At 43.8% G+C, this 27,040-nt stretch overlaps 1 protein-coding gene across 1 annotated transcript; it reads left to right on the top strand.

The window, feature by feature from the left end:
• The first annotated feature begins 18,510 nt into the window (after positions 1 to 18,510).
• Positions 18,511 to 20,605, top strand: Lratd1 (LRAT domain containing 1). The gene is made up of 2 exons (XM_027937904.2): positions 18,511 to 18,704; positions 19,691 to 20,605. The coding sequence occupies exon 2, from the start codon at positions 19,727 to 19,729 to the stop codon at positions 20,603 to 20,605; it is 879 nt and encodes a 292-aa protein (XP_027793705.1). The 5' UTR covers positions 18,511 to 18,704; positions 19,691 to 19,726.
• Positions 20,606 to 27,040: the final 6,435 nt, after the last annotated feature.

Genomic DNA, 27,040 nt, shown 5'->3' on the forward strand with positions numbered 1-27,040 from the left:
AGAAGAAAATAAACGTCTGCACTAGGGAAGACTGGAAGAAGCAGCGAGGAGAAAAGTTGGCTCTGTAATTCCCCAAAGGCCTATGGTGACCTCTTATAGGACCCACTAATTTGGTACAAAGCTCATGTTGCCTTCAGATTGGTTAATATTGCATAGGTTCATGTCTTATTTCTCAAACTCCAAATAAATCGTTATTCATCAAAGGCAAGGTCTTAAACAGCCCGTAGCACCTAGCTCTGCTGTGAAGGCAAGAAAAAAAAAGTCACAAAAAAAAAAGGAAGGAGAGACTAAAGGAAGGGGGCAATTAAAAAAGGAAAGATAAAAGGGACAAGAAGCCGAAGCAGCATGATTGAGGGTATGGCTGGCCAGACATTCTTTAAGCAGAGACAGTTGGCCAAGGCCTCACCTCAGGTCTGGGTGTCTGCTGGTACCAGGCCTTCTGCACCAAGGTGCAAGCTCTCCCCTGACACCTACTCAGAAATTAACAAAAAGGCTCTGGATGGGGAGTTGGGGTTCCCCATTCCGCACCATCTGCAGTGTTTCTGCACAGAGAGCAAAGGGCAGAAAGTCTCCCGGGAAGATCACTGTATTTCACCAAGTAAGAAATGGGAAGCACTGGTTTGATATCAAGTCAACAGCTCCTGTTTATTCACATGCATTTGTTGTTTTCCTCTCTTTGTGCATATGCTACAATTCTCCCCAAACTAATTACCTAATTACAGATGGTGGAAGTATTTAAAGGATTAAACTGAGATCCCTCACATGTAATGTGGAGGTAAAGATGTTTATTAACTGCTCCACTGAAAAATGATCCAACCCCTTCCACAGCAACTGAATCATTCATTAATCTGCCCCGCCACCCATGTGTTTAACCAGCGCTAATCCCTCCAAGGTACCACTAAATACTGCCGACCATTTGTACTAAGCTCTTTAATTAATCACATTAGCAGTCATGTGTTGACCCTCATCTCTCCTGCATGCCCTTCCTGCAATTTCCTGGAGAAAGAACTAGAACACACATTGCTATCAATGGTGACCAAGCACTTTGTAACCAATTATTCCTTTAAAATCCTTTAAAATCGTAGTCACCAACATTTCAGATGAGAGAGGTCAAATTGTGGCTATTTTTATTTTGACACATAGATGTAGCTGACAGTTTCATTCTGCTCTAGGTTCTGAGGAGGAAGACAGTATGAGGTACACACAAGGAAGAACAGTGGGTTCTGAAAATCAAAGGTCCACCTAAATCAACAAGCCTCTCTTCTTCAGTGCCAGTGCCCTTAGGGGATGCATTATGCATGGAAAATCAGGGGACAAATGACTCCAAAAATCTGAGTGGCACAGTGTAAAGGTTTATAATATCACTCATGCGAATTCCAGCCTGGGTCTGAGTGACACTCCGGTGGCTTCTCAGCAATACAGTCAGCTTCAATTGTGTGGCCCCATCACCTTAATATGAAACCTCCTCACTGACAGGGAAGACAATTGAAGGCTAGAGAATTGCAAGTGGGCTTTTCACTGTCTCTTCCTGGGGTGACAGATGTCACTTCCAAGACTAATCATATGGTCCTGCTCAACTGTGAGACTATGACATTGGACAGAAGGGAGAGGAAGCAGACACTGGCACCTCTTATTAATGTTTACCCAAGAAGACGGAGTCCTCTTGACTTTGTTTTGACTACCTACTATTGATACTAATAACTTTTTCTGCTATGAGGAAAGCTAGTTTACAAAGATTTTCCATTGCCTTATCTCATTTTATTGTCATGTCTTATAGGTATCGTATTCTACCTTGCAACTCATGATAACCCTGACTAAAACCCAAATACTACAAACTTAACAGGGAGCGCCAACTCCACCACATACAAATCTCTTATTACATCACTCCTCCAAAGCCTTTTTAGTCTGAGTGCTGGTTCAAGATTACAAAGACATTTTAAGATGATGCATGTGTGTAATTTTTCCTGTGGAGAAAGTCATTGTTTTCAATGGAGTCTCAAAAACTTTTCTTTTTCATTCTATTGACTCTTTGAGGGTTAAAGTCATTAATAAACTTTTGATCCTCCGTAGCATCACCTGGCATGGGCAAGTGGACAAAGAAGGCCACCGAGGAAGGAATTGAGGAAAAGCAGGGGGGAGGGAGCAGAAGTCCTGCTAGAGACTGGGTGTGGATGTTTAGCAGTTGGAGTGATGGGATCTGGGCCACGAGGTCCAACATGAGGACATTAGTGACTTGGAGAGTGACAGGGAGGGCACCTGGAAGCTGAGTAAGAATATACAAGAAAGTAGCAAGTCTAGAAGATGACCACTGTGCAATTGCATTTTCGACAGTGCTAATACAATGCCCTCCTCTGCCCCTGGAGCGAGAGAGGGAGGGAGGGAGGGAGGGAGGGAGGGAGGGAGATGGGGAGGGGCTCAGAGAGTAACAAATTCTGACACTAAGGCTCAGGGACAGCGTTGAACTGACTGCAAGGGGCCTCTGGATGCACCACTTTCTGCCTTTGAACTCCTTTAGCCCACGAGGTCTGATGATGAAATGGGAGGTATCCTTCTCAATTTGCTTCAGATGGCAACAACTGCCCCCAATAGAAGTATCCATGGAATACCTACCTTTTCCCAGGGGTATCACATGCTTTACCTGAACAGTCTAATGTTTTACTATTTGAAAACTATGCAGTAAAGATGAACACAGACAGGTTCATAAATCAGCAAATGAATGATTGATAAATTATCTAAATTAATGAATGATTATAAATTAATCTTCTGTTCACATGCCACCCAAGTTCAAAATCAAAAGAATCTTATCAGAACCAGAAGGCCCCTGGATGTCCACTCATTCCCTGCTACCCAAGGGAAACCACTGTCCTACTATTATTCTAATAATGTTCTCTCTTTTCTATTGGTTTCGCCTCTTATGTCCGTGCATTATCTTACTTATTAAAGTTCCCTAACCAGTACATATGCAGTGACCACCATGTTTTAGGGACAAGATATCTGGAGCATTGCATTCAATGCCTTGTCCACACTGCATGGTAGCAAGATGCCCAGAGGGCCAGCTCGGCCATGTTTCCCACTCCATCATTTCCCAGAGCTCTCCCGCATGTAGCTGCTAAGGAGCTGGCACCCTCTCTGAGAGAGCACAGCAGGGCTCATGTTCACTTCTGCCACAGGCCTGTGTTTCAGGGAAGCCCATTGGACTCAGCTGGAGTAAAAAGAAAACAAAAGAAAGAAAATGAAAAAAGTCAGTGTCAGGCCACCCAGTGAGCTGCTCACCTGCTATCACAGAGGAAGGCTGGCCGTGGGCACATCATACTGGAGAGACCCTGACTATTTCTATATGAATGAACCTTCATTTAAAAACATTGTTAAATCGAGAGAGAGGTTGGACAGAATCTCAGAAATCATCTGGTCAAATCCCCTGAAATTTGACAGAGCAAGAAACTCAGGCCCAGAGAAGAGAAGTGACTTTTTTAAAGTCACATAAATGTGATAATATACAGGTAAATAAGGTCAGGTAGATCAAATTCCTTAAGTGTGTCAGGCACCTCACCAAAGGTGAGGTCACAATGGCAAGTTCCTTCTCATTTCTGGCTGGCCAACCCAATCAGTTCACAGCCCGTCTTGATGAGGTTTTGGGAAGCAAGCCAGGTCATTCCTGGGATTTAGACAAAGCTATCAGAAATAGGAGGCTCACTCTCCTCAGAGCCTGGAGGTGAGAAATCCAGGCAAAAGTAGCTTACCATTGTCCCCATGCAAATGCACCAGAGGTCACTGGACAGTAATAATCTCTCACACCTACAGACGCTACAGTTTGCAAAGCACTCTATAATTTGCAAAATGCTTTCATGCCAATTTTTGCATGTGATTGACATAGGATTACTCTGGGAAGAGGAATGACTCACCATTTTATTCGTCCTTTTTTTTGGGGGGTGGGGTGTACTGAGGATTGAACTCAGGGACTCTCTCGGCCACTGAGACACATCCCCAGCCCTACTTTGTATTTTATTTAGAGACAGGGTCTCACTGAGTTGCTTAGTGCCTTGCTTTTGCTGAGGCTGGCTTTGAACTCGAAATCCTCCTGCCTCAGCCTCCCGAGCCACTGAGATTACAGGTGTGTGCCACCATGCCCGGCCTTATTTCTACTTTTAAAGGAAGACACTGAGGAATTATCTGAGACCCTAAAACTAGAGGAAGAATGGTGACCACACTTGGTGACAAGAGAGCAGGAGACTGTGTCATGTGTTTCTCCTTCATTCCCTGATGAGGTGATGCCAAAAATATTAACTCTGTATCTCAATCATCTCTCTGTTATATGCCCCCAATATTAAAATATCTCAGGGGAACTGTTTGACTTAAACACAATTTTATCTATAATGAATTTTTAGAATCATAAATATCAATAAGTATGTCATTATTCTAAAATGATTCAGACTGTCATAATTTTTAATATGGCATATTTAAGTCAGCATGATAGAGCTGCAAGTAACTTTACAAATTTTCTTGGCCCATCTCTCTCATTTTTGGGGGGTAAAGAAACTGAGGCCAAGAAAAAAGAAGTAACTTTTCCCAGTTGATATAAGCAAATCAACACCAAAAACTCATGAGCCCAAATTCCATGTCCCTTCCTCCCAACTGACCCATCTTAACCTGCTTGTCCTTCCTTAGAGTATCCCCCACGTGAGCTGCACTTCAGTGGTTCATGCAGAGGATATTGCCGGGACCCCTGGCACCCATGAAAGTAGTTTGAATGCAGCCCTATGTCCCCAGCCATGGACTCCCCATGGACTCTTCCACCTGACACTTTCTGTCTCTGAACCTGAAGTCCTGACCTGCAAAATGCAACTAATCCCTTTGCCTTCCACCTCATGCTAATTTTAACTATGAGCAGATAAGTGAAAAGGCTATTGTCAGTATTTATTACTGAGTACGCCTTCGGTGCAATCTTAGCATGCCACGGGACCTCTCTGTGTCCCAGTTCTTCTGTCTGTAAAGAGAGATACCATGGTCTTATAGCAAGCACAGAGTGATACTATGACACTGGGAGACATCAACGTCCCCCGGGCTCTTCTAAATAAAAGGCTATTTAGTTATTGATGTCTTCATTAATTGATCATCACTATTCATTGATCTACATTAATCATACCTTTATTAATTCAGCTAGCATTAATTTTGCACTTACTGTGTGCCCAGCACAATTAAGAGAGGAAAAGCCAAAAAGCAGCAGAAGACCCCGTCCTGTCTCCAACAAGAAGACAGCTGCAAGACAGAATGACATGGCCACAAATAAAACAGAAGGAGTGACTCTGAGAGGTTATATACAGGCACTTCAGTGGTAACAGGAAGCAACGTCTCACTCTTGATTCATCCTTTAGGAGGAAGGATTTTTCACTACATTTGGGACACAACAAAAATGAAACAGAATTAGCATCTTCCTCTGTGCAGCTCCCAAAATCAGCACAAGCGAATTCTAGCCTAGCAGGCTTTCTAGAAAGTCTCCCTTGCTTGACCAAACACCAGTGAGCAATTCTGTGAATCTCACGTTTCTGCCTGTATTTTTTAGTACCTATATTCCTTCTCTTTATCCTTCAGTTGTTTGTAAATCTCTCTTTGTTTTTGCCAGTCCAGAAAGAAAAACATTAACTATGGCTGGCATTCATTTCTCCCTCCCTTTTTTTCCTTCCATCCCCACTTCCATTTTAACTACAAGGACTCAGGGGACATTTATGGATGTAGATGGAGCTGAATGAAATTGACCACCTGACAAAGGACAGGCTTGTCAATTTCCACAGCCAGGTCCTCCCCTCAACTCGCCCATATAATTCTCCTATTAAGGATGGACTTCAGCTAGCTATGTAACTGGGTGAAGCCTGGATCGGATTTTATCCCTCCCACAGAACTGCTGGGAGACTGCAGAGAGGCCCCCCCAAAATTAATTTTAAGAACTCACTACAACATAGACAAATGTACATGTTACGGAACAAACAAAAGCAAATTAATACAAAGCCCGCTCAAGGTGGTAAAGGAGTGCCACTTAGCTTGAGTGACAGCCCTGATGTGCATTGTGCAGTCCCACTTCCACAGCCACCAGCTGCCCTGGGATCTCTCTTACCACTCCTGGTCCCTGCTGCAAAGCCTCACCACGGTCTGCCTTCCTGACCTGAACCACGGTCCAGGCTGCTCTGTCTTGACAAGGCTGCATCCATAGGATTCTAATTTAGGATTTAAATTTGAAAGTGCCTTGGACCACTCTCCTAGACCTTCTGATCCAGGTCCGTAACAGAACCTGGGAATGTGTATTTTGAAGATGTCCTCTGACTGATTGCAGTGCCCACTCCTGGTTGATACCTACGATGGAGTCAGACCCCTGTCTAACTCACATGGTAAACTGAGCTCCAGTAAAAAGGCACCTACTAATTCAAAGCCACCCAGAGATTCTCCAACTGAGAAGGGACTCACATCCCATGGTCCTTACTCTGGGTCCTCCTCATGGGTGCAACAGAATCGACACAGAGAGATAAAACTAATTCTTCTTACCATCACCCTCCCTTTTTCCAACTGGGGGGCCACAGCAGAAAAATACAATGCTCCCCAACCTTCAAGGTGCACACCAACTGTACTCAGAAGAGGATTTGATCTGAGCATGCAACTTCATTTGAAAGTATGAAAACATGAAGAAACAGAAAGTGAAATGGTTTTGATTTTCTATTAAAACCATCCCTGAGAAATTAGGTGAGAGATTCTGACAATATTTCATCCTGGAAGAAGACTACTGGAGGGTTTTATGAATAGCTGCTGTCATCCAGGTGGAATTTCCTCCTTGCTTTTCAATCATGTATTATTATTTGTAATGTTTCTAAAATCACTTTTGAGACAATAAACTTGAAAAATCAAAGTCTCGTAGATGCAGGGGGTTTTATTACAAAATAAACAGCAAGGCAGGAGGATTTGTTAGTGTTTCATTTTAGTTAAGACTTCTCATTTTGATGAAGGTCCTCAAGGGCAGGCAGCAATACATACACATTTCAAATTGGTGGCATTACACCAAAACAGAAATATTAAGGAAAAACACAATAAAAGATTGTGTTATCTACAAGTGGGAAAAGCAGGGCCCAGTCTTGACAGGTAGCACAGCAACACTTAATGACACTTGGGCTGGGATCAGCATTCCTGTCCCTCAAAAAAAACACAGGTGCAAGCCTACATCCAGAGGTCTTTAAGAATAATCAGAAGTATACATGTTTCATGCCTTTTATGTTTCTTATATTCATGAATTCAACATCTGATTCATTGAACATGACTAAGAGAGATTCTTAAATTCTGACCCATTAAGACTTCACCTTCTGTAACTTGGGGAAATGAAGTCAGGGACACAAGTCTATAAATTAGCTGAAAGGCAGTAAATATTTAAAAAAGAAAAAGTGTGGGAGAAACAGGAGTGGGATGGGGCTAATCCTTGGTTTTATATATATATATATATATATATATATATATATATATATATATATATATATATGATTATTATATTTATAACCATCTGAAATGGTCTATTCTCATTAAGTCATCAGAAACATGCAATTCCATTCAAAGAGGTTTATTAAGAACCAAGAGAGACAATGTGAGAAAGGATCTGTTTTTATTCCTCTCCCAGAAAAGGTTACAAATATTACTGGCCAAATTATTCAGGATAGTCTAAATCTTGCTGCATTAACAAAGTAATCCCAGAACCTCATTAGCGACCACATTCAAGCTTTTATGTTTTGTTTTATTCTGATTTTGGTCATTCATATGAAATCTCATTTAAAGTCAATTATCTGTCTTGGGCAGCCATCATTCCTGGTTCCTTCCTCTCTTCAGTTCCATTACAATGGAGCTCCTCCTTTCAAATGCATGACCAGAAGAGGCCAATGCATGGACAGCAGAGAGCTACAGACTCTCACAGCTGCTCTGGCGAAATGGGGCACATCATGTCTCCTCACCATCCCAGTTTGAGGACACAGGCACAGGGGTTAAAATTAACTACAGGAAGCTAGGGGTATATAATCTCCTCGTGCATCCAGGAAGAGAAATAGTGACCACAACGTAGTGTTGTGTCTGCTGCAGGGGCGAAGAAATGTATTGGAAAATCAAATGTAGAAGAAAGTACCTCATTTTGAGTGGTTCTCCCAGGCAGGTAAGATTAGAATTGCCTTCAAGAATAGATGAGGCAGAGAACACAAAGCTCGAATGACACGGAAGGAGCACTCTGACCAATGCACTAAAGGCAGGGAAGAGGGTCGTGTTTGTAGACAACCTGAAGAAAACAAGCCAATGAATAATGGCAGCCAAGAATCCACAAGCAGCTGGTAGACCATAGTTTGAATTACAGGAAAAGGAGTAAGAATGCGTTGTCGTGGAGCAGTGATGTAGTATTAGACGCCAGGACTGCCAGGTAATCCTAGTTATGAGCTAGATGTCTGATCCAGAAGGCTAGAGGCCACCTGTTTTCCTGAATTCCTTTCATTGTGCCAGTTATCCAAATGTTCACTAATCCTTTTTTATTATACTTTCTGCATAGGCCTCAAATGCACATATTGCCACAGGTGCCCACTAGTTCTGCTTTCTTCCAGACCCTTTGGATGGCTTATTTGCTGCCATGGACTGAATGCTCATGTTCCTGCAAAACTCTTAAATTAAAACAATAATTCTCAATATCATGGAATTTTGAATTTGGATTAGGGCCTTTGGGAGGTGATTAGGTCCTGAGGATGGAGCTTGCATGATGGGTTTAGACCCTTCTCAGAAGACAAAGGATCTCTTCCCCCTCCTCACCATGTGAGCACACAGCAAGATGGTGGTCTGCCAGCCAGGAAATGGGCTTTCACCAGCAACCAACCAGGCTGACACCTTGACGCTGGACTCCTAGCCTCCAGGAGCTGAGAGAAATAAGTTTCAGTCACCTCAGCAGCCCAGTCTGTAGTCTTTGTATAGCAGCCCAAATGACTTAGACACCTGGCCTCTTGCCATAGATCCTTTGGTGGAGTCCCTCTGGTCTCCTTCCCTGTCCTTACAAACTAAGTTGTACTCCAGGGCTGGAGTGCTTTCCCAACTGTACCCATGCCTACTATACAATCTACCCATATCAAACCACTTTGTGCTTCTGTAAAATCAGCCGTTTTTTTAAGTCACTCAAACATTTACATATGCAGCTCCTTACCCTTAAAACCTTCTTATCTTAGCCTGTTCTCTGCTGCTATAACAGAAATATATAAACTGGGCAAATTATAGACAACAGAACATTCTTCAACTCACAGTTCTGGAGGCTGGGAAATCCAAGATGGAGCAGCCGCCTCTGGTAGGGCCTCCAATCTCCATCACAACCTGGCAAAACGGCAAGTGAGCACACAAGACAGAGGAAGGGAGCAAGAGAACACCCTGGAGAAAGAGCAAGGAAGAGCTGGTTTTTATGACAAGGCCACTCCCTCCAGAGCAGGGCTAACCCATGACCTCATCATCTCTTAAGGTTCGACTTCTACTACCACGATGTCAGCTGAACTTCAACAGGAGTTTTGGAGAGGACACTCACAACATAGCTGCCTTCTACTCTTTCCTGCTCAGAAAACTCCTGTTTATACTGCAAAGCCTCTTCGTATAACAGCTTCCTTCTGATCCACCAATAGCTAATATTTCCCTCCTCTATGCTTTTAAAAAATTAGTTTACATTAGCTTCTATTAGTTTATATTTGCCCATGTCCTAGAGATTGCTCAGTATATGATGTGAGCTCCACTGAGAAGTGTCTTCCTCTCCTTGCATTATATTATTAATAGTAAAAATGAAATAAGACTGAAGATTATAAAGCAGGAATATGAGAAGAAAAATGTGATTGTCTCAGTGGGGCATAACACCTAACAGTCATCATGACCTTATTCTGGGCACGGCACTGTGCTAAATGCATTCATATATTATCTCATTTAATACTTACCAAAGTCCCTTAAGAAAAGACATTATTATTCACAGTTTAAAGATGAATAAACTGAGGTACACAGGAATTAAGCAACTCACTCAAGGCCATCCAGCAACAAAGCAACAGAGACAGTATTTGAACCAAGCAATCAAAAATAGAACTACACTAAAGCTGCTCTGTGGTAGGAGCAGCAGCTCCTATATTAGGATCAATGGCAACAGCACAGACAGCAATTAAGAGAACACTAAAGCAAGAGGGATGGTGGAATGGAAACAAGAGCACATGCATAAATTAAGTTCCTTGCCCTTGGTGATTTTGAAATAGGCTGAGTAAGTGTTTGCAGGAGTGGTATATTAAGTACATGTTTCTAAATAGAAACCGTAATTCATTAACTCTGTGCTATATCTTTAGTTAGATTCAAACTGTTGACACTTTGAAAATAAATAAATACCTTCTTATGACAAAGAAAAATACTAAATAAGGAAAGCAAAAGGAATCACCACTGGTAGTTATGAAAATGTGCCGTGATATGAGAAGAAAACACCTTGAAGAGCAAGTTAAACACAAATATAAGTGGCTACTTGATGGCTTTAAAATAAACACCCTTCTACTTTTATTAAGTGCTTAAGTGTCTCTATCAATTGGGAATGCATTTATTACAAGGTTGTGGTAGATGCCCCAGCCTGTGATATAGGTTGTAAGGGAATTTAAGTTGCGGGCAGGGGTGGATAAAGGAAAGAGAGAGGGAGAGAGGGAGGGAGAGACTCTGGACTCAAATTCAATTCTATCCAATCACTAGGTAGTGAAGCTGCCCCCGGCAGTATGGCCAGTGCCTGATGGTGAGAACACCAGCGGAAACAGCACAGGTGTGGGCCTCCTCCTGGCTAGTTCGGTCTCATAGACCCAGAACCAGTCAATGTCACTATATCAGGGAAAGAACTTGATATGGTGACATTGACATGGTGACATGTGGGAAGACCTGGAAGGGCACCTGAGAAAGCTCAGGCAGCACAGAGACTGCTAAGAGGAGGTGCAATCTGCACTAAGACTTCAAGGAAGAACTGTCTTGCAGGAGATGACTAACAACAGCAAGAATCTCAGCAGAGGGACACAAGCAGTCACGCAGGAAGAGCATGGCTGTCCACAAAATTGAGCAACAGCTTAAAACCAACGAGCATGCTTGATCAGTAAGGCTAAAGCACAGAGCAAGAGAGCAGGGAGCAAAGAGGGTGGAGCAATGAGCAAGGGCTGGAGCGGGAGCCTCCTCGTAGATTTGGGAGAGCTTCTCGAGGGCAATAAGCAATTACTGAGAATTTCAAGCACGAAATGACCTAAAGAAATGTGCATTTTAGAAATTGCTGTTTGCTGTCTAGAGAGATGAATATGGGGAGCAATACTGGGGTCGGGGACCAATTAGTAGATGTCTGCGACAATTCGGATGGGCATTGTTGGTGACTGGGACTAAGGTGACAGCCTAGGAATGGACTAATGTGGGAAGATGAGGGAAAGTATCCACTAGAGAGACCCAACAAGACTTGAGGCTGGTCGCGTATGGCCTGGGCTCAGGGGAAAATGGCAGATAATACCCAGGGCTTGCAACCCTGGGACAGCAACGGTGCCCATCAACAAAATGAACGACACACAGGGAAACACAGGTCTCCAGACCAAAGGAGTGCTCAGCCTGGGGTACCACATCTCCAATTGCTGCAAGACAGCTACAGGGCCATGTCCTCCTGGCTGGACGTTTGGGACTGTAGTTCCACTAAGGAACCATCCGGTGGAGAGGGGATAGAAGGCAAAGAGACAGACATGATAATGAACAGGATGCATTCAAAAGGGAACCTGGAAACAGAATCCTGAAGAAAACCAATATTGAAAGGACAAGATGAAGGAAAGGAAACACGGTAGATAGATAGCCAGCAAGGCTGAAGGGGACCAGGAGAGTGTGGCATGGGGGACAGCAAACAGAGAGCGTCACACATTTGCCACATACTTCTTAGAAGTCCAGCAGGGTAAAACCAACACCAGTGGACCACCGCTCCCGCGTACACATGCCAGCCACAACAGCTGTGCCTGTGCCATGGGATAATGGTGTGTCAGAAAGCCTGTGATGGGCTGGGATGAAGTGTGGGCTCATGACTCTTTCAAGATAGGAAGGTATCTCACCTGACACAGTCAGGAGGTGCACAGGCCAGAGATGTTTTGTTAAGATGCAAAAATTTAAGTATGTTCACTCATAACTAGGAAGGATCTAGGAGAACAGGTTATAAATGAAGGTGGAATGAAGGGGTAATCAAAAGCATGACTCCCTGAGAAGGACAAGGGACAAGGCAGGGAGCCAGCAGGGGCACTGTAATAGAAGGGAATCCCAGAAGAAATACAAACAACAAAGAAATTTTCCTTTGCAAGACAAACCCAGGATTTTCATCATCAAACAACCAGTAGCAAAAAGGCAAATTTAGCATCTAGGGCCAGAGTGTTTCCTTCCTCATGCAGATTTTCACTCTACCCACAGCCTTTTAGCACAGTGGGGCACAGAGGCTTAAACAAGAGAAAGACAGATCAAACCTCAGATCTACCAGACACCTATACTATGACTTCTAAACAAGTCACTTGACTTCAGATGCCTTTGAACGTGAACCGACTCCTTTATTTACCAACTCGGTCTCGGTAAGTCTCAAATGTGTCTCACTTCTGTCGAAATGGACAAGAAAATGTCTAGAGAACATAATTCCAAGTATTGATTAAGTGCTGCCTCCTCAAGGGTTGTCACTGTACTTGAGAGATGATGACTAATTTCTTACATTTGTGTAGTTTGACTAGAGATTATTGTACTGTACTCAGAAGGCCTGGGAGACGGCTCCACATGCAGATTCCTAGAGCCACATGCAGATTCCTAGAGCCAATCCTGTGATTAATTTTCAGTGGATTGGGGATAAAGCCTGGAAATCTAGATTTTTACCAGGTTTCTTGTAATGCTAGAGGTCCACTTGGAAATGCTATACTGTACACGTCACATAGCAAACCTACTCTCATATTATCTAACTTAATACGTATGGTAGGTGTTAGAGCACTAGAAGTAGTAAAAGATGAAGTAAAAAGAAACACTGTCAGCTTGCTCAGTAACACCTTGTTCATTCATGCAGAGTCAGGCAAATGGTAGGCACTGAGTACACACCATGCACCAAACCTCATACTCAGCAAATGGAATACAAATTTGGTTAGATTTGGAGATTTTCCTCAGATACCCCCAAATCAACAGATGACAACAGTTCAATTTGATAAGTGCTTTGACACGTTCCGGACACATCTCGTGGCCAATGTACGCATGATGCTATGGAAGCATAAAGGATGGTCTTGATTAGATGGGTTGAAGGGACAGGTATATTAGAAGGGCTGACACCTGAAAGGGTCTTGCATCTTCAGTGGAAGCTAGATGAGGAAGCCAGGGAAAGATACTAAAGACAGAAGGAAGAAGAAGCAGCGTGTGGATGATACTCACCGAGGCCCAAGCAAAGACTCAGCCATCACTAATGTGGGAGTAGACCCACTCCTGAAACCAGAAGAGGACCCAGGTGAAAGATTCAACGATGAGCAGCCACCAAAGATAAGAAAGTATGAGAAGGTGGAAGTCCAATTCAGAGGAGGGCACTTAAGAAAACCGGACAGTTAAGATGCTAATACATGCAGACAGGTAAAGGAAGAGGAATAGCAGGATTCTCTGTAGTCTTAGCTGTAAGGAGTTTATGCTGCCATTTTTGTGGTCTTCAAAAAGCAGAAAGCAGGTAAGACATTTAGTGAGTTGGGTCAGTTAGTCACAGGGAAGCTCAGAGGATTCAGAAAGCAAATAGTAGGGACAGCAGAGGAAGTATCCAGAAGATACAGATGCATCCACCGTTAACGTCTTTGAATCATGGATGCCAGACCAGGGATGTAGCTCAGTGGCAGAGCACTTGCTTGGCAGGCACAAGGCTGTGGGTTTGATTTTGAACACCAGCCAAAAAAAAAAAAATTAAAAAGAAATTCTGGATGAACATGCTGAGATGCTCCAAGGACCCTGGGAAAGTCTACGTTGACAATAAGAACAGCCATTCTCAATAGGGGTAGGGATATGTCTTATTTTGAGATAGATCTACAGTGAAGAAGAATATATGAACCAGTATCACAAGTGTTTCAATGGCTTAACCAATAAGATCTACTTCTTCCTCCTGTCACAGTCCAAAGCATTTGTTCAGGAGGGGATATTATTTGCTTTAAGCAGTCATTCAGGAACCCTGGCTTCCTTGCATCTAGTGGCTCCTCTGTCCATCAGATCCTAAGAGTTCTACCATGGATCCCCGACGGATCACCAATGGCAAAAGAGAGTTCGGGGAAGACCATGTCAACAGTTTTCAGGAGATCATCCTGAGAGTGGCTTCCTCTACTCCCGCCCACATTCTGTTGGGCAGAACTCAGTTACACAGCAGCCCTCCTAGAATGCATGAACTTGGCAGTTAGCCACAGGCTGGAAGGGAGGGACGGGGTTGTTGGAGCCACAGAACGTCTCTGCTGCAGAAGGTTACAGAGTATTCTTTAGCCCAGTGGAGGGTCAGCATGATCACTGCCTAACGCAGCCAACAACAGGAAATAGGACATTTCATTTCATTAAAGGACAAATGTTAAAATAGGCCATACAATCAAAAGCCAAAACATGTTCTAGAAAACAGCGATATAAAGAAGAACTGAAGGAAAATGCACATCTCTTCTGAACCCTTCCATCCAGGGCCAGTTTTAATGGATGGAAGTTTGAGCCAAGGACATGGTCAGCAAAATTTGAAAGAAAACTTTCCATACACTGCTGAAGAAGGAAGGGAGAAGATGCCCACAATGGCGCTAATAAAAACGTCACGCAGCTGACTGACTCCCTGGGCCTTTCCACACACATGTCCTATAGCAGAAAATGTTCATTTAAAGAGACTCTTAGTCCTCTGGGACCCCAGGTGTGATTAGTCCAAGGGCTCACATACAGAATCCTATAGTGAGCATTAAGCCTAAATATGGGCGGGACACTCACCACCCTAAAACAGGAACATCCCACACCCCACACTCCAGCCAGGGACGGTGGTGGACACTCTAGCAGACAGAGCTAGGTTCTGCCTAGGGAAAGAAAAGACAGAACTTCACAGCTCTGTGTAGGTCAGCTTTCCATCACTGTGACCAAAATACTTGACAATAACAACTTGGAGGTAGGACGTTTATTTTGGCTCATGGTTTCAGAGATTCAGTGTATGGTCAGCTGACTCCAAGGCAGAAACACCATGGCAGAAGGGCATAGTAGAAAAGGGTAACTTGGCTCATGGCAACTGGTGGGGGTAGGGGGGCAAGTAGGGAGACAGAGATTGATTTTCTGAGGAAGAGGCTGAGTTGAAGATTAGCCCTTGCAGGGCACACCCCAGTGACCCACTTCCTCCAGCTAAGTCCCACCTCTTAATAGTCTACACAGCTATCCATCAAGTGGATTATTCCACAGAGTAGAGCCTTCATAGTCCAATCATTGCCTAAAAGCCTCACCTTTGAACCTTACTGCATCGGGGACCGTTCTTCCAATACATGAGTTTTGGGGGACAGTCCAGATCTAAGCCACAATTGTCGTGAACAAATAGAGTATGAGACCCTCTCCCCCTCCTCCATCAATAATAATAGGGTAGCTCTGACTGAAAGGTCACTAGGCACCGGACACTCCACTTATGCTTACATCTAAACTCCAAACAACCTCATGAGGGAGATATTTTTATTATCTATATTTTGTAGGTAAGGAATCTGACCTGCAAAGGTTAGGGTAACAGACCCAGTTAACCAGCTCACAAGTATTGAAATACAGTTCAAAGTAGCTGGGTTTGAGTTGTGCTTTGATGACTATATTCTGCTGTTGATGACATTGTATTTCTTTAGTGTAACAATAAAAGAAAAAACAATTTGCAAACAACATTTGTGATGAAAATAAATGTTTTATAATGTTGGCATCCTTCGACTTTTTATTTCGTTTCCTTCATAACTGCCAAAAGCCTACAAAGTACAGATCCTTTTCTTGGTTTACTTTTAGCTCTCTTTTTTCCCAAGCCTTGGATTCAGTGTGTTCCCCTGCCTTTTATTTCATGGGGGATCCCAGGTATTTATTCTCCCTCAATAACTAAGCAGTAAGTCTTTCGCTGTGGCAGAAGGGAGGAGATGGGAGGAAAATTCAAAAAGTTGCATATTGGTATCTTAAAGTTTAGGTACTGTTTCTCCAAGCACTGGCACTATTTTTTTAAGTTCATTAAGCTATAGAGTGTTGGATACAAAGCAGTAAGCAGCCTGCTTACACTGTAGCCAGGGGTAGCATGGAATAGGACAGGCAGGACTGGACACAGCATGTAAGTTAAAAATGTTTGTGAGCAAGATTTGATCTTGGGAATGCAGAGAGGTTTAAAAGGGGACAGGGGGTATTCAGAGTCAAGTGCTGAGCAGCTTTCAATGAGCACCTCTCAGACATCAGTGTGAACTCCTCAGATTCCTCCTCCCAGACAGCACCAAAGTCCAGCTTATAACAAGATCAATAATTCACTTCTTGGTCTCAGAAACTACTTGTTCAATTCTCTTAACTTCAGGGCCAAAATGAGTTGTTTATTATTTACAGAAAATTAAAAAAAAATACAACCTATGGTCAGTTCCAAGGATGGCCACTTGTTTCCTAATAAATTGGCAGGTAGGACAGTGGCCAAATTTCTGAAAAGATTTAAGTAAATCAAATGTATACAGTTGGCCACTTTAAAATGATTTTCCCACAATACTTATTAAGCATCTACTTTGAAAAATCACTGCATCCGGCAGAGACCTTCAGAAAGCAAACACAAACTGAAGACTTGACAGTTTCAAAATACTCAAGCAGAATAGTTTGTCAAAGAAAAGAAGCACTGATAATATGCATCACTCTGCATGTGACCTTGGGCCCAGCAGCTAACTTCTCTGAAGCACCAGCTTTTTCGTGTTCTAAAACAAGAGTTTATTCATTCAACAAATCACTGTAGCCTAATTCACAACTGGCTAAACTTCCCACAACTCCAGATGGACTGGTGGCCCAAGGACTGGGGCCTTAGTTTCCTCATTACAATTCAGATATGGGGATTAAATCATCTTCTTAAATCTCTTAGCAAGGTGGAAGTGGTCACTATAGGCTATTTCCCTTTTTATTGTTCCCATGGAGCCCATTGTACACGCAGCACTGAGGAGGCCATGAATCCAAAGCTGTGCACCCAGGCTAGTCTATGCTCATGGAGTTCAGTTTGTAAAAAGGAGGTAGATCAACACAAGTATGTGATAAAGCAGGGGAGATGCACTAACAGAGCCTGTGACAGCTGTGCAGGGGGTACAAAGAGGGAACATCAAATTCTCTCTAGAGAGAAAGTCTAGATGTACAAGGCCATGGGTTTGATACCCGGCATAAATAAATAAATAGCATAAGTCCCGTCTTAAGCATAAGCAGCATGGAGACTAGAACCGAAGTCTAGGAACTTCTTGAGGCTTAACGTCCCAACTCCGAAAATTGTTGGTCTAAAATTCTGTATTGTGACCGTCGTTTTTTAGCATCCAATATCCAGGGGTCTTTCATTCATGAAGTTCTCATCCAGAAACGCAGTCAGGAATTACTGAATGATACCATTCTCCCACAAAACCAAACAAAAATCCCTTACCCATGGCGATTCTGGGGCTTAGGAAACACAAGTCCTACTGTGGGCACTTGCGATGCACCCCTTTCATAGGGGGAAACAAATGGAGGACAAAACCAGGCAGAGTCAGGGAAGAGGCCGGCCAAGACTCAGACTTTTGGGTCGCAACTGACACCTCTCTCCTTTTAAACCAGGCACCAGCACCGGGTCAGCACCTTCATTTGGCTGAAAGCAAAGGAGCTAAACACCACCAGCGCAATTTCAAAAACATCTGTGCCTGGCTGGAAAAGGGTCTTTAAGCCAGGGAGCAGCCCAAGGGTCCTCAGGAACTGAGATTCCAGAGTCCCAGCACAGACCCCGCACCGCCTTAGGCGATTTCGCTCGCTGCCCGCGAATACCCGCAGAGCCCGGGCCAAGATGCGATGCGAACACGGTGTTTTTTTGTTCTTTTTTCCTCTCCACCCCCAGACTCAGCCTCCCTCCTGGAGTCTGTCCTTCGGAACAGGGAACATGGAACGCGGGCGGACTGTGTTACAATCAGCTCATTTACAATCAGCTCGGAGGAGACTAGGGACGCGGGTGACACCGCTCAGCAGCGGAGTACAGCTGCGCCGCGCCTAGCTAGCGCTCCCCACCGGCGCTCACACCTACGCTCCTGGGGGCTGTGTGCGTTCGGGTGCGCGGGGGCCGGGCGAGGTGGAGCGCACCAGAGACCCGCCCCTGATCCCTCCCCCTCCGGCTGAGATTGGCAGGGCCCGGGCACCCACTCCAGCCAATGAGCGAGTTCCGGGGCGGGCCCTGGAGCTGCTGCTCAGGCTACTTAGAGTCGTCCGCGCGGCTGTAGGAAAGCACAGCCCAGCCCCGACTGCCCAGGTGGAGCACCCTTGCAGCTGGAGAAGACAGGAGCGCACCGGTACGGCGCCAGGCACAGCAGCAAAGCAGGGTTCGGCGAGGGGTAGAGCTGAGCCACAGCCTCACGCGCAGCCCGGGACCCATTCGCCACCGCCGTCTCCGCAGTACCCATGGGGACCAGGAGACTTTAAAGGAGTTTGGGGTTTCAGGAGCAGGGAAATCACCGGTACGGAGAGGCGGCATTCTTTGCCTCGGAAACGTATTTTTTTTTTTTCCGACTGATTGTTTGGATCGTGTATTGGGTAGGAAGAAGGGGGTATTTGGGCTGAAACTAAACCTCTACACACACACACACACACACACACACACACACACACACACACTGCACTAGTATTCTGCACTGGCTTCCCGGTCTCTTTGTTAGGTTATTTTAGAGCAGCCTCGCCCTGGCGCAGTCCGATTGGCTCTGCTGGGTTAAAAGCAGGCAAAGTAAGGGGCAGAGTGCACCTGCCTGCGTGGGCAGGTGTGCCCGGGTGCTTGAGTATACACGCATTAGCAAGGGTGCAAGCTCGGTTTGGAATTGTGTACGAATGGGGGGAGGGCGTCTAAGTGTGCCAATGTGTCGTCGCGAGGGTTTGTCATTGTGGGTGTATGTACCAGCCTGTCAGTGTCACTGTGCAGAATTTTGCTGGCATTTAGTGAATACCTGGGAATGTGTCCGATTGTCATTGTATAAACCGTGGTCAGGGGTGGGGTGCAACCTAGGGCAAAACTGGGAGGTGGGCTAGAGCGGGTGGGGACTTAAATGTGGGCTCAGCTTTCTTCAAGCTCTCTGGCCTTAGACGTCCCTTCTGCCTCCCAACCCACCCTCTGTCCTTCCTTGGGTGTCTGTCTCCTACGCTGCCACAGTCCACGTTCTCCCTATTGGGACTTCGCATCATCTCCAGCCCGCCTGCATTTTCTCTTGTGGGAGTTAGAATAGGCTTCCCGGACAGGGTCGGAGGCGGTGTGGTGGCGTCCGCTCTGGCCCGCGGGACTGGTGGCTTCTGTACCTCCTTCCCCACCACAGGGAGGCACAGGGAACTCGGCTGGCGCAGGTGACAATAATGCGGGGCGTGCGCGGGCGAGCAGGTCCCAGGGGCACTGTCCATCTTGGAGGGACATTAGAGTCCCCCGACTCTGATGGTGTCTGTTTCTCCTCTTCTTCCGCAGATCCCAGTTCCTGGCCCTCGCCTCGCCGCGTCATTGATGGGCAACCAACTGGACCGCATCACCCACCTCAACTACAGCGAGTTGCCCACAGGGGACCCGTCCGGGATTGAGAAAGACGAACTTCGGGTCGGGGTCGCCTACTTCTTCTCGGATGAGGAGGAGGACCTGGACGAACGTGGGCAACCCGACAAGTTTGGCGTGAAGGCCCCCCCAGGCTGCACCCCCTGCCCAGAGAGCCCTAGCCGCCACCACCACCACCTGCTGCACCAACTAGTCCTTAACGAGACTCAGTTCTCCGCCTTTCGGGGCCAGGAATGCATCTTTTCCAAAGTGAGCGGCGGCCCTCAGGGCGCGGACCTGAGCGTCTACGCTGTCACCGCGCTGCCAGCGCTCTGCGAGCCCGGCGACCTGCTGGAGCTGCTGTGGCTACAGCCGGCTCGGGAGCCGCCCGCGCCGGTCCCGCACTGGGCGGTGTACGTGGGCGGTGGGCACATTATCCACCTGCACCAAGGCGAGATCCGCCAGGACAGCCTGTACGAGGCGGACGCGGCCAACGTGGGCCGGGTGGTGAATAGCTGGTACCGCTACCGCCCGCTGGTGGCCGAGTTGGTGGTGCAGAACGCCTGCGGCCACCTGGGCCTCAAGAGCGAGGAGATCTGCTGGACGAACTCGGAAAGCTTCGCCGCCTGGTGCCGCTTCGGCAAGCGGGAATTCAAAGCCGGAGGGGAGGTGCCGGCCGCCACGCAGCCCCCGCAGCAGCAGTACTATCTTAAGGTGCATCTGGGGGAAAACAAAATCCACACTGCCCGGTTTCACAGCCTGGAAGACCTCATCCGCGAGAAGCGCCGCATCGACGCCAGTGGCCGCCTGAGAGTGCTCCAGGAGCTGGCCGACTTGGTGGACGACAAGGAGTAGCCTGCCTGCCCCGCCTGTGTCCAGCGCCGGGTTCCCTTCCAGTCTGTGCCGGGCGGGCTTCGCGGCTGGCAGTTCTTGATCCCCAACCCACCCCCGCGTGCGTCAGCCGCCGGTGGTCTGTGCGAGGGGCTGCACCCTTGCACCCCGCCGGCCAGCGGCAGGAAGTCTCAGGAACTGACCCTGGGACTGAAAGGGCGCAGCTGCGCGCGCCTCGCTGAGAGCCTCAGTGGTGGTAACGGTGTTGGGAGACCCCAGAGAGTGCTTTTCCCTTGAGTTGTAAAGGGAGAAGGGAAACGGGCAGAGGAGAGCAGGGACGTGACCTTTCCCGTGAGTCAAAGGTCAGTGGCTTGCACCTGACAGGGAAATTACCCATTACTAAAAAGGGACCTTCAATACCCCAAATGTGCACAGACAGGCCAGTCGGAGGCGAGGATTGGTCTTTTCAGGGCACCGTTCACCTCCTGTATGAATGTGTCCCCAGAATGCAGGATTTCCAAGAAATCAAGCCTGCCCCTTGTGCACTTGTGAATAGTTCTGTGAGAAAGCACTTTCGGGACTCTGGGTTATCCTGAGGCTGCCTGGGACTCTTCCAGCTCTCCAGCCCCAGGTCTCCTGACTTTATTCCAGGCTCTGGGCTAAGCTAGATAGTTTTTGCTTCCTGTTCTTTGCACCAGAGGGAGCAGACGCCACCCCACCCGCATTTGCCTGTGAGTCTCCCTCCTTGGCAGAAAGGGAAGCCTTCCGGTCTGGGAGGACAATAGCATGGCTAATTTGATGTGGAGAGCGGGCCCCACCCGGGAAAAGGAGATAGTTCACCTGGTGTCTGGGAACTTGAATGGGTGCAGAAGGGCGCTTATTGTTCTGAACCCTTGATTACTCCCTCCTCGGGCTGCATTTCAAAAATAGTCATATTTTTAAAGGGATTGGAGGAGTGGGAGGGGGAGGACACGGCAACATTCCAGAAACCAGCATTATGACAACACCATAGCCAGTATATTTAGTTTGGCTTTTCCTAACATAGAAATCTTAGAAGGTGGGGAAAAGGAAATCAAGTTTGAAAAAAACGAGAGAGCAGTTTTCCAACTATGTCAACAAAGCCTATCGTGTTGATGTTTTTATTGACCATTTTAGCAACATGCTAATAAAATTTCAAATTGAAATTTTTATTTTCATGGCTTTAATCCATGATAGTTTAAATACTGGGGGCCATTAAGAGTGGATTTAGCTAAGAGCTTAGCTAACATTTGCCTTTTCACTCTATTCTTTCTCAAATCGTATGAGAATTCTGTTTTTGAATATTGTAGTTATTTTATTTTATTTTATTTTATTTTGCTTAAAAAGCAGCCCTAGTAATGGTGGAGTTGTTGATTAATGTGTATATTGTACTGAATTTCTGTTAGTTAAAGGGTTTACTGCTTTGGTGGAAATCGCTAGCAGGTTCCGTGATGGTTCTTTTCTCCATGTTGTGTATCATTACCATTTCACATTTGCATTTCTATTTTTTTCTCTTCTCCTGATCTCCTTAAAAAGGAATCTAGAGTTTGTGTGTCCCCCCACTCCCTGCCCCTTCTTTAGCTAGTCCCCCAGTTCATTCCTGAAAACAGGGAATAACTTGAAGAATCGGGACAAAAATATATTTTCCAAAATCTTAAGGTTGTATGAAACTCATTCCTTGAGCAAGGGTTTACAAACTTCTGTCCTTGGGCTGCAGCCCCAGTCTGACTGATTGTTAGTTACTGACTGATTGTGACTTGGCTCTGTGTATTAAGACACCTTACAGCATCTGTCTCTTTTGAGGGAATTTGTCAAATAATGGTGTTTAGCTAATTGTTGCAAGCAATTGCATAATAACAGCTACAATTTAGTTGGACAGCAAATATTATGGCCAAAGCCAGTTTCTGGCATTTCAAAAATAATGCAATAAAAACTAGTCGAGGTTAGCTGAGACTGGAAATGCCTTTTCCATGGTAAATGATTCATTTCTGTTGTGTGTGTGCGTGTGTGTGTGTGCGTGTGGTTTTGTTTTGTGTTTTGTTGGTTTTTATTCTGGATTCATTTCCTGACCTTGAATCAAAAGGTCGGATCAATGAAATATGAACTAAAGTATTTTTCTTAAGCCTACTGAGTGATTTATTTTTTGAAAATGTTTAAATGTATATGCTTCTCTTTCAGCACATGCAACAGCAAAAGTTTTATAATAACTATCTTAACTTTGCATGTATGGAGAACTGAAAGTCATCTATTTCCCTAACTTATTCTTCTCAATAACAGATGGCAGATCATAAACCAAAATTCTTTATTGTATCCACATACTCCATATTCTTTACTGTGTCCTACTACTGTATCTTGGCTCCCTGCTATATTAAAAACCATCCTAAGCACTTGTTCTAACAGGAGTCCTTCTTGACATTTTGTCTTCCACCTGTCACTCAAAAAGTCAGAGTTCTGCAAAAGAAATCAATCAGTCTCTATCTTAACCTAATGCTGGAATTTATTTCCTCTGATGGCACTTAATCTAATGTCTCTCTTAAGAAGAGTGTCATTTTAATTGAGGAATTGTTTACCAGATTCAGAATTCCTGAAACTAGATGGCAATAAAATAAGAGTTGGGCAGTTAAAGTAGTTTCATTATTGTATTGGTCTATTAAGAATTTGGTTGGTAATAATACTTCTTACAGATTCACCATTATAAAACACTGGTTACGGAAGAAACTTGAAATATTTTTAAGGCTTCTCAGATTCCTTTTGAAATAATTATCATCTCTTCCTCAATGCTGGTAAAAACTAATAGCAAAATAATTCTAATAATAATAATACATCTAGGTGCTTTATCCTGGGGAAAAAAAGTGTGTGTTTTTCAGGGTGTTATTAAGGATGCTACTGAATCCAAGAAAATGAAAGTTCCTTTGGTAGTTGGCAAGGGCACCCCTACTTTTATTAGGGGTGAATGCACTATTTCTAAATTGTACCAAAGTTACAGAAATTAATCCACAAGTCTCTTCATATTTTAATAAAGGCCAGAAATTTAATTCTAGTCTTACTTGTCCTCAGGGGACGACAGTGCATAGTCCATGAGGTACCATGAAGTAGAAAGTATTTCTGCTCAACCTTCTCCAGTACAAAGCAAAGTTCCCTCTATTCTGTCTCCACTTTCAGGGGGCGATTCTGAAAAGAAAATTACTACTACTAAAAAAAAAAAAAAAAAAAGTAAAAAGCCAGATCCTTCTAAGAGTGCTTTACTACTTATTTTCTTGTTAGAGAGAGAGAGAGAGAGAGAGAGAGAGAGAGAAGAGAACTGGGCATAGTTTCTGAGCCTGTAATGATGATATTCTATAAGGTATTCCTTCTTTTAAAAGAGAAATCCTGTAGAAGTTACATATTTTGCATTTATTTTTTAATTTAAAAATATATCAATGAGCCCAATGATATATTTTAAAACATTTAAAACTTTTAAGTCCCTGTCATAACAGCATTTTAAAAGATTCATATAAATCAACTTGCAGTTAGAAAATACCTGTGCCAGATATAAAATCAAACACAAAAGCGGGGTTGTCAGCTCAGTGACATCAGATGATTTCACTAGATTTCTTTTTAATTGTCTTATTTTTCTTCCCTTATGTATCATATTTCTTTGGTGAACACTTTTTTTTTGAATAGTGACTTTTTTTTTTTTTTAGAAAAGCATGTTATTGATGTTTACAAAATAATTCATTACCTGAATCATGAGTGTATTCTAACAGTCTTCAAATATCTCTTTATTGATTACTTATGTTCTGTATGCTTTCAACATCCCTAAGAGTTAAATGTGTTCATCATCTGATCAATGAAAGGAGCAGGGTCAAGTTTCAGTTAGATTAACAATAAATTGCATAGTCGTAATAGGGCCACCTAAATTTCTTTTATCCAAATGCATCACATGCAAATAGTCAAATCTCTTTCTCTCCCCCCTCCACAACCCCACCCCCGTTGCTGGGGTTTGAACCCAGGGTCTCAGATGCTAAGCACATGCCCTACTACTGAGCTTCACCTCTACCTGCAACCAGATTTTCTCTTTGAAATAATGGAAGAAAATCTAGTTAATATTTGCCACACACAAAAAGTCTGCAGTTCAAAAATATAGGTTTCCAGGTCTCTTGAAATATAAAGAATTTCATTTAGAGAATGTTTATCTTAAATGCATGCCAATTTATTTTTGTTGAAAAGTATTAGTTATTAGCAGAATATACATATTTGTTAAGTATATTTACATGCATATGAACACATATGTAAATATATACATACTATATACATGCATATTACATCTGTACACACTCATAAACATACAGAATTTTTAAAACAAAATGAAGAGTGACTTTGAGATTTATGTAAGTGGGTCTAAAAGATCTGGAGATCAGAAACAGCTAAGAGGCAACTGCACAGCAAGCGGTTACACCTGAAACTAAACATTAGCAACAAGGAGAAACTATGAACGCCATAGGGTTAGCTTTAATCTCACTTTTGAAGTATGGACATGGCTTCTCTAAAAAAATAAAATAAAATAATAATAATAATAATAATAATAATAGTAATAATATAAAATTCAAAGGAAACTGAAAAGGTTGGGAAGCAGTTGGAAAACAGGGACCAGGATGCAGTGGGAGGTTATGGGATGATATGAGCTAACAGCTTTTCCACAGGGGATGGCTGTGCTTTGTTTTAACTGAACACCCTAGAGAAAATCTAGAACCCTATTTTCAACAATTCAATAATTTCTATAATTCTCTGATTTCATAACTCAAAGCTTACCTTTAAGTTTGAAAGTTTATCACATTCGGACTTGCACTATAAGAGGTTTAAATATTTGAATATATTGGGAAAAAAAATAATAGTCTTTCCTGTACTTGTTGCTGAAGGAGACTCTTCAATTCTTGCTTTTGATGGCAGAACACCCAGTTGACAGGTTCCTGGGCTATGGTCCTGTAACATTCTCTCTGATGGCTGACGGTACAAGGCACATTGTAAATGCTCCCTAAATACAAGTTTAGGGCAGCTCTCCAGTAACTTGATCACCAGGAAACTTGGAAAGAACACCACTTGGTTCACCTGCAGAGTGAAACAGAAAGAACTTAATAAGTTGGCAGGGTTTTAGCACCTCAGCTACATAAACACACAATGGGAGGCTTAGGCTGAATGATTTCAGGCATTTGGAATATCCAGTTTGCTTCTAGAAAAAAATATCAAGGATTCCAGGAAAACAAGAATATATTCTCTTGTCATTTGGTCAGAAAGGGGAAAGCAAACTAATAATTCTGACTGTAACTTCTCACAACTTCGTATCTCATTCACCTCAAAGAAAAAATCTTTCTTGCATGAAATCACAAGATTATTCCTTCAGAAGGAAGCTTATTATTGAAGCTCTTGCGGAAAATGTAGAGAAAGCCTTATTGGAATATACCCTCAACTCTATGGGAAGATTAGCTTTGCAGTTTGGTTGAGGGTGTTTTTCTAAATAAATATTACTCATTTATATAAAAAATAACTGCTATGCCTGATGACTTTTATAATCCAATTACTTTTTGTGAACATGAATTCTGAACTTATTACTTTTTGTGAACATGAATTCTGAACTTCCCAAAGGGTAGGTGCTTATGAGATATTAGGTGCCTTAAAATTCTAGCACAAAATAAATGCTCCAAAAGTTAATTCTAGCTTCATTTAATGCTAAAGCAAACAGACAAACAAACAAATGTTATATATTGCCAATTCTTATACATGCTTCCAAAGAAAATTCTTGCCATCAATCCATGATAGAGACACTAATGTTCTGCTCATACCACCATGGGACACTTGAGAGCTTTTCTATTATAAGTATATTGATACTTCCTTTGGCAAATATGTTGTTCTAAATTCCCTCCAAAAGTCTTGCAAAACATCAGTTCTCTGCTCAGTCCCAAGTCCACTCTTTTCAGATTTTAGATTCTCCCAGAGGATGCTCAGACCTGGGGTCATACTGACAGTGGCTTTGTAAAGCATCCCAACTCCCAACAGCACACACTTTTTCCCCTCCTGCTTCTTGTGAAAGGGTCTGCCTGGGATGTCTGAGCCAATGTGAGGTAAAGCCCAGAGGAAGAATTATCATATTTAGCTGAAAACAACAACAACAACAAAAATAACATGATTATCAGTTATATTGGAATTTCATATAGATGACAACTGTTTGGGGATTAAGTATATCCTGTGCAATATTTAGGTCACATTTATATTCAATTGTGCTTACCTGAAGTTCAAATGTAACTGCACATCTAGTAAGTTACCACATAATTCTACACAGAGAACTTCTCCATTTCTGAGAAAGCCAGATGTTTTCGAGTGGCCACAGCCTGAGGTCTTGACAGATTGCTCATGTGGGTTTGAAGGCAAAAACCAGATTCAGGTTCAGGGACAAGTATAGATTTC

This window comes from Marmota flaviventris, chromosome 14 (assembly GCF_047511675.1).
Source record: "Marmota flaviventris isolate mMarFla1 chromosome 14, mMarFla1.hap1, whole genome shotgun sequence".
NCBI classification, from domain to species: domain Eukaryota; kingdom Metazoa; phylum Chordata; class Mammalia; order Rodentia; family Sciuridae; genus Marmota; species Marmota flaviventris.

Excerpts from the sequence above, each read along its gene's own strand:
- Lratd1 (XM_027937904.2), top strand. The coding sequence starts at position 19,727 with ATGGGCAACCAACTGGACCGCATCACCCACCTCAACTACAGCGAGTTG.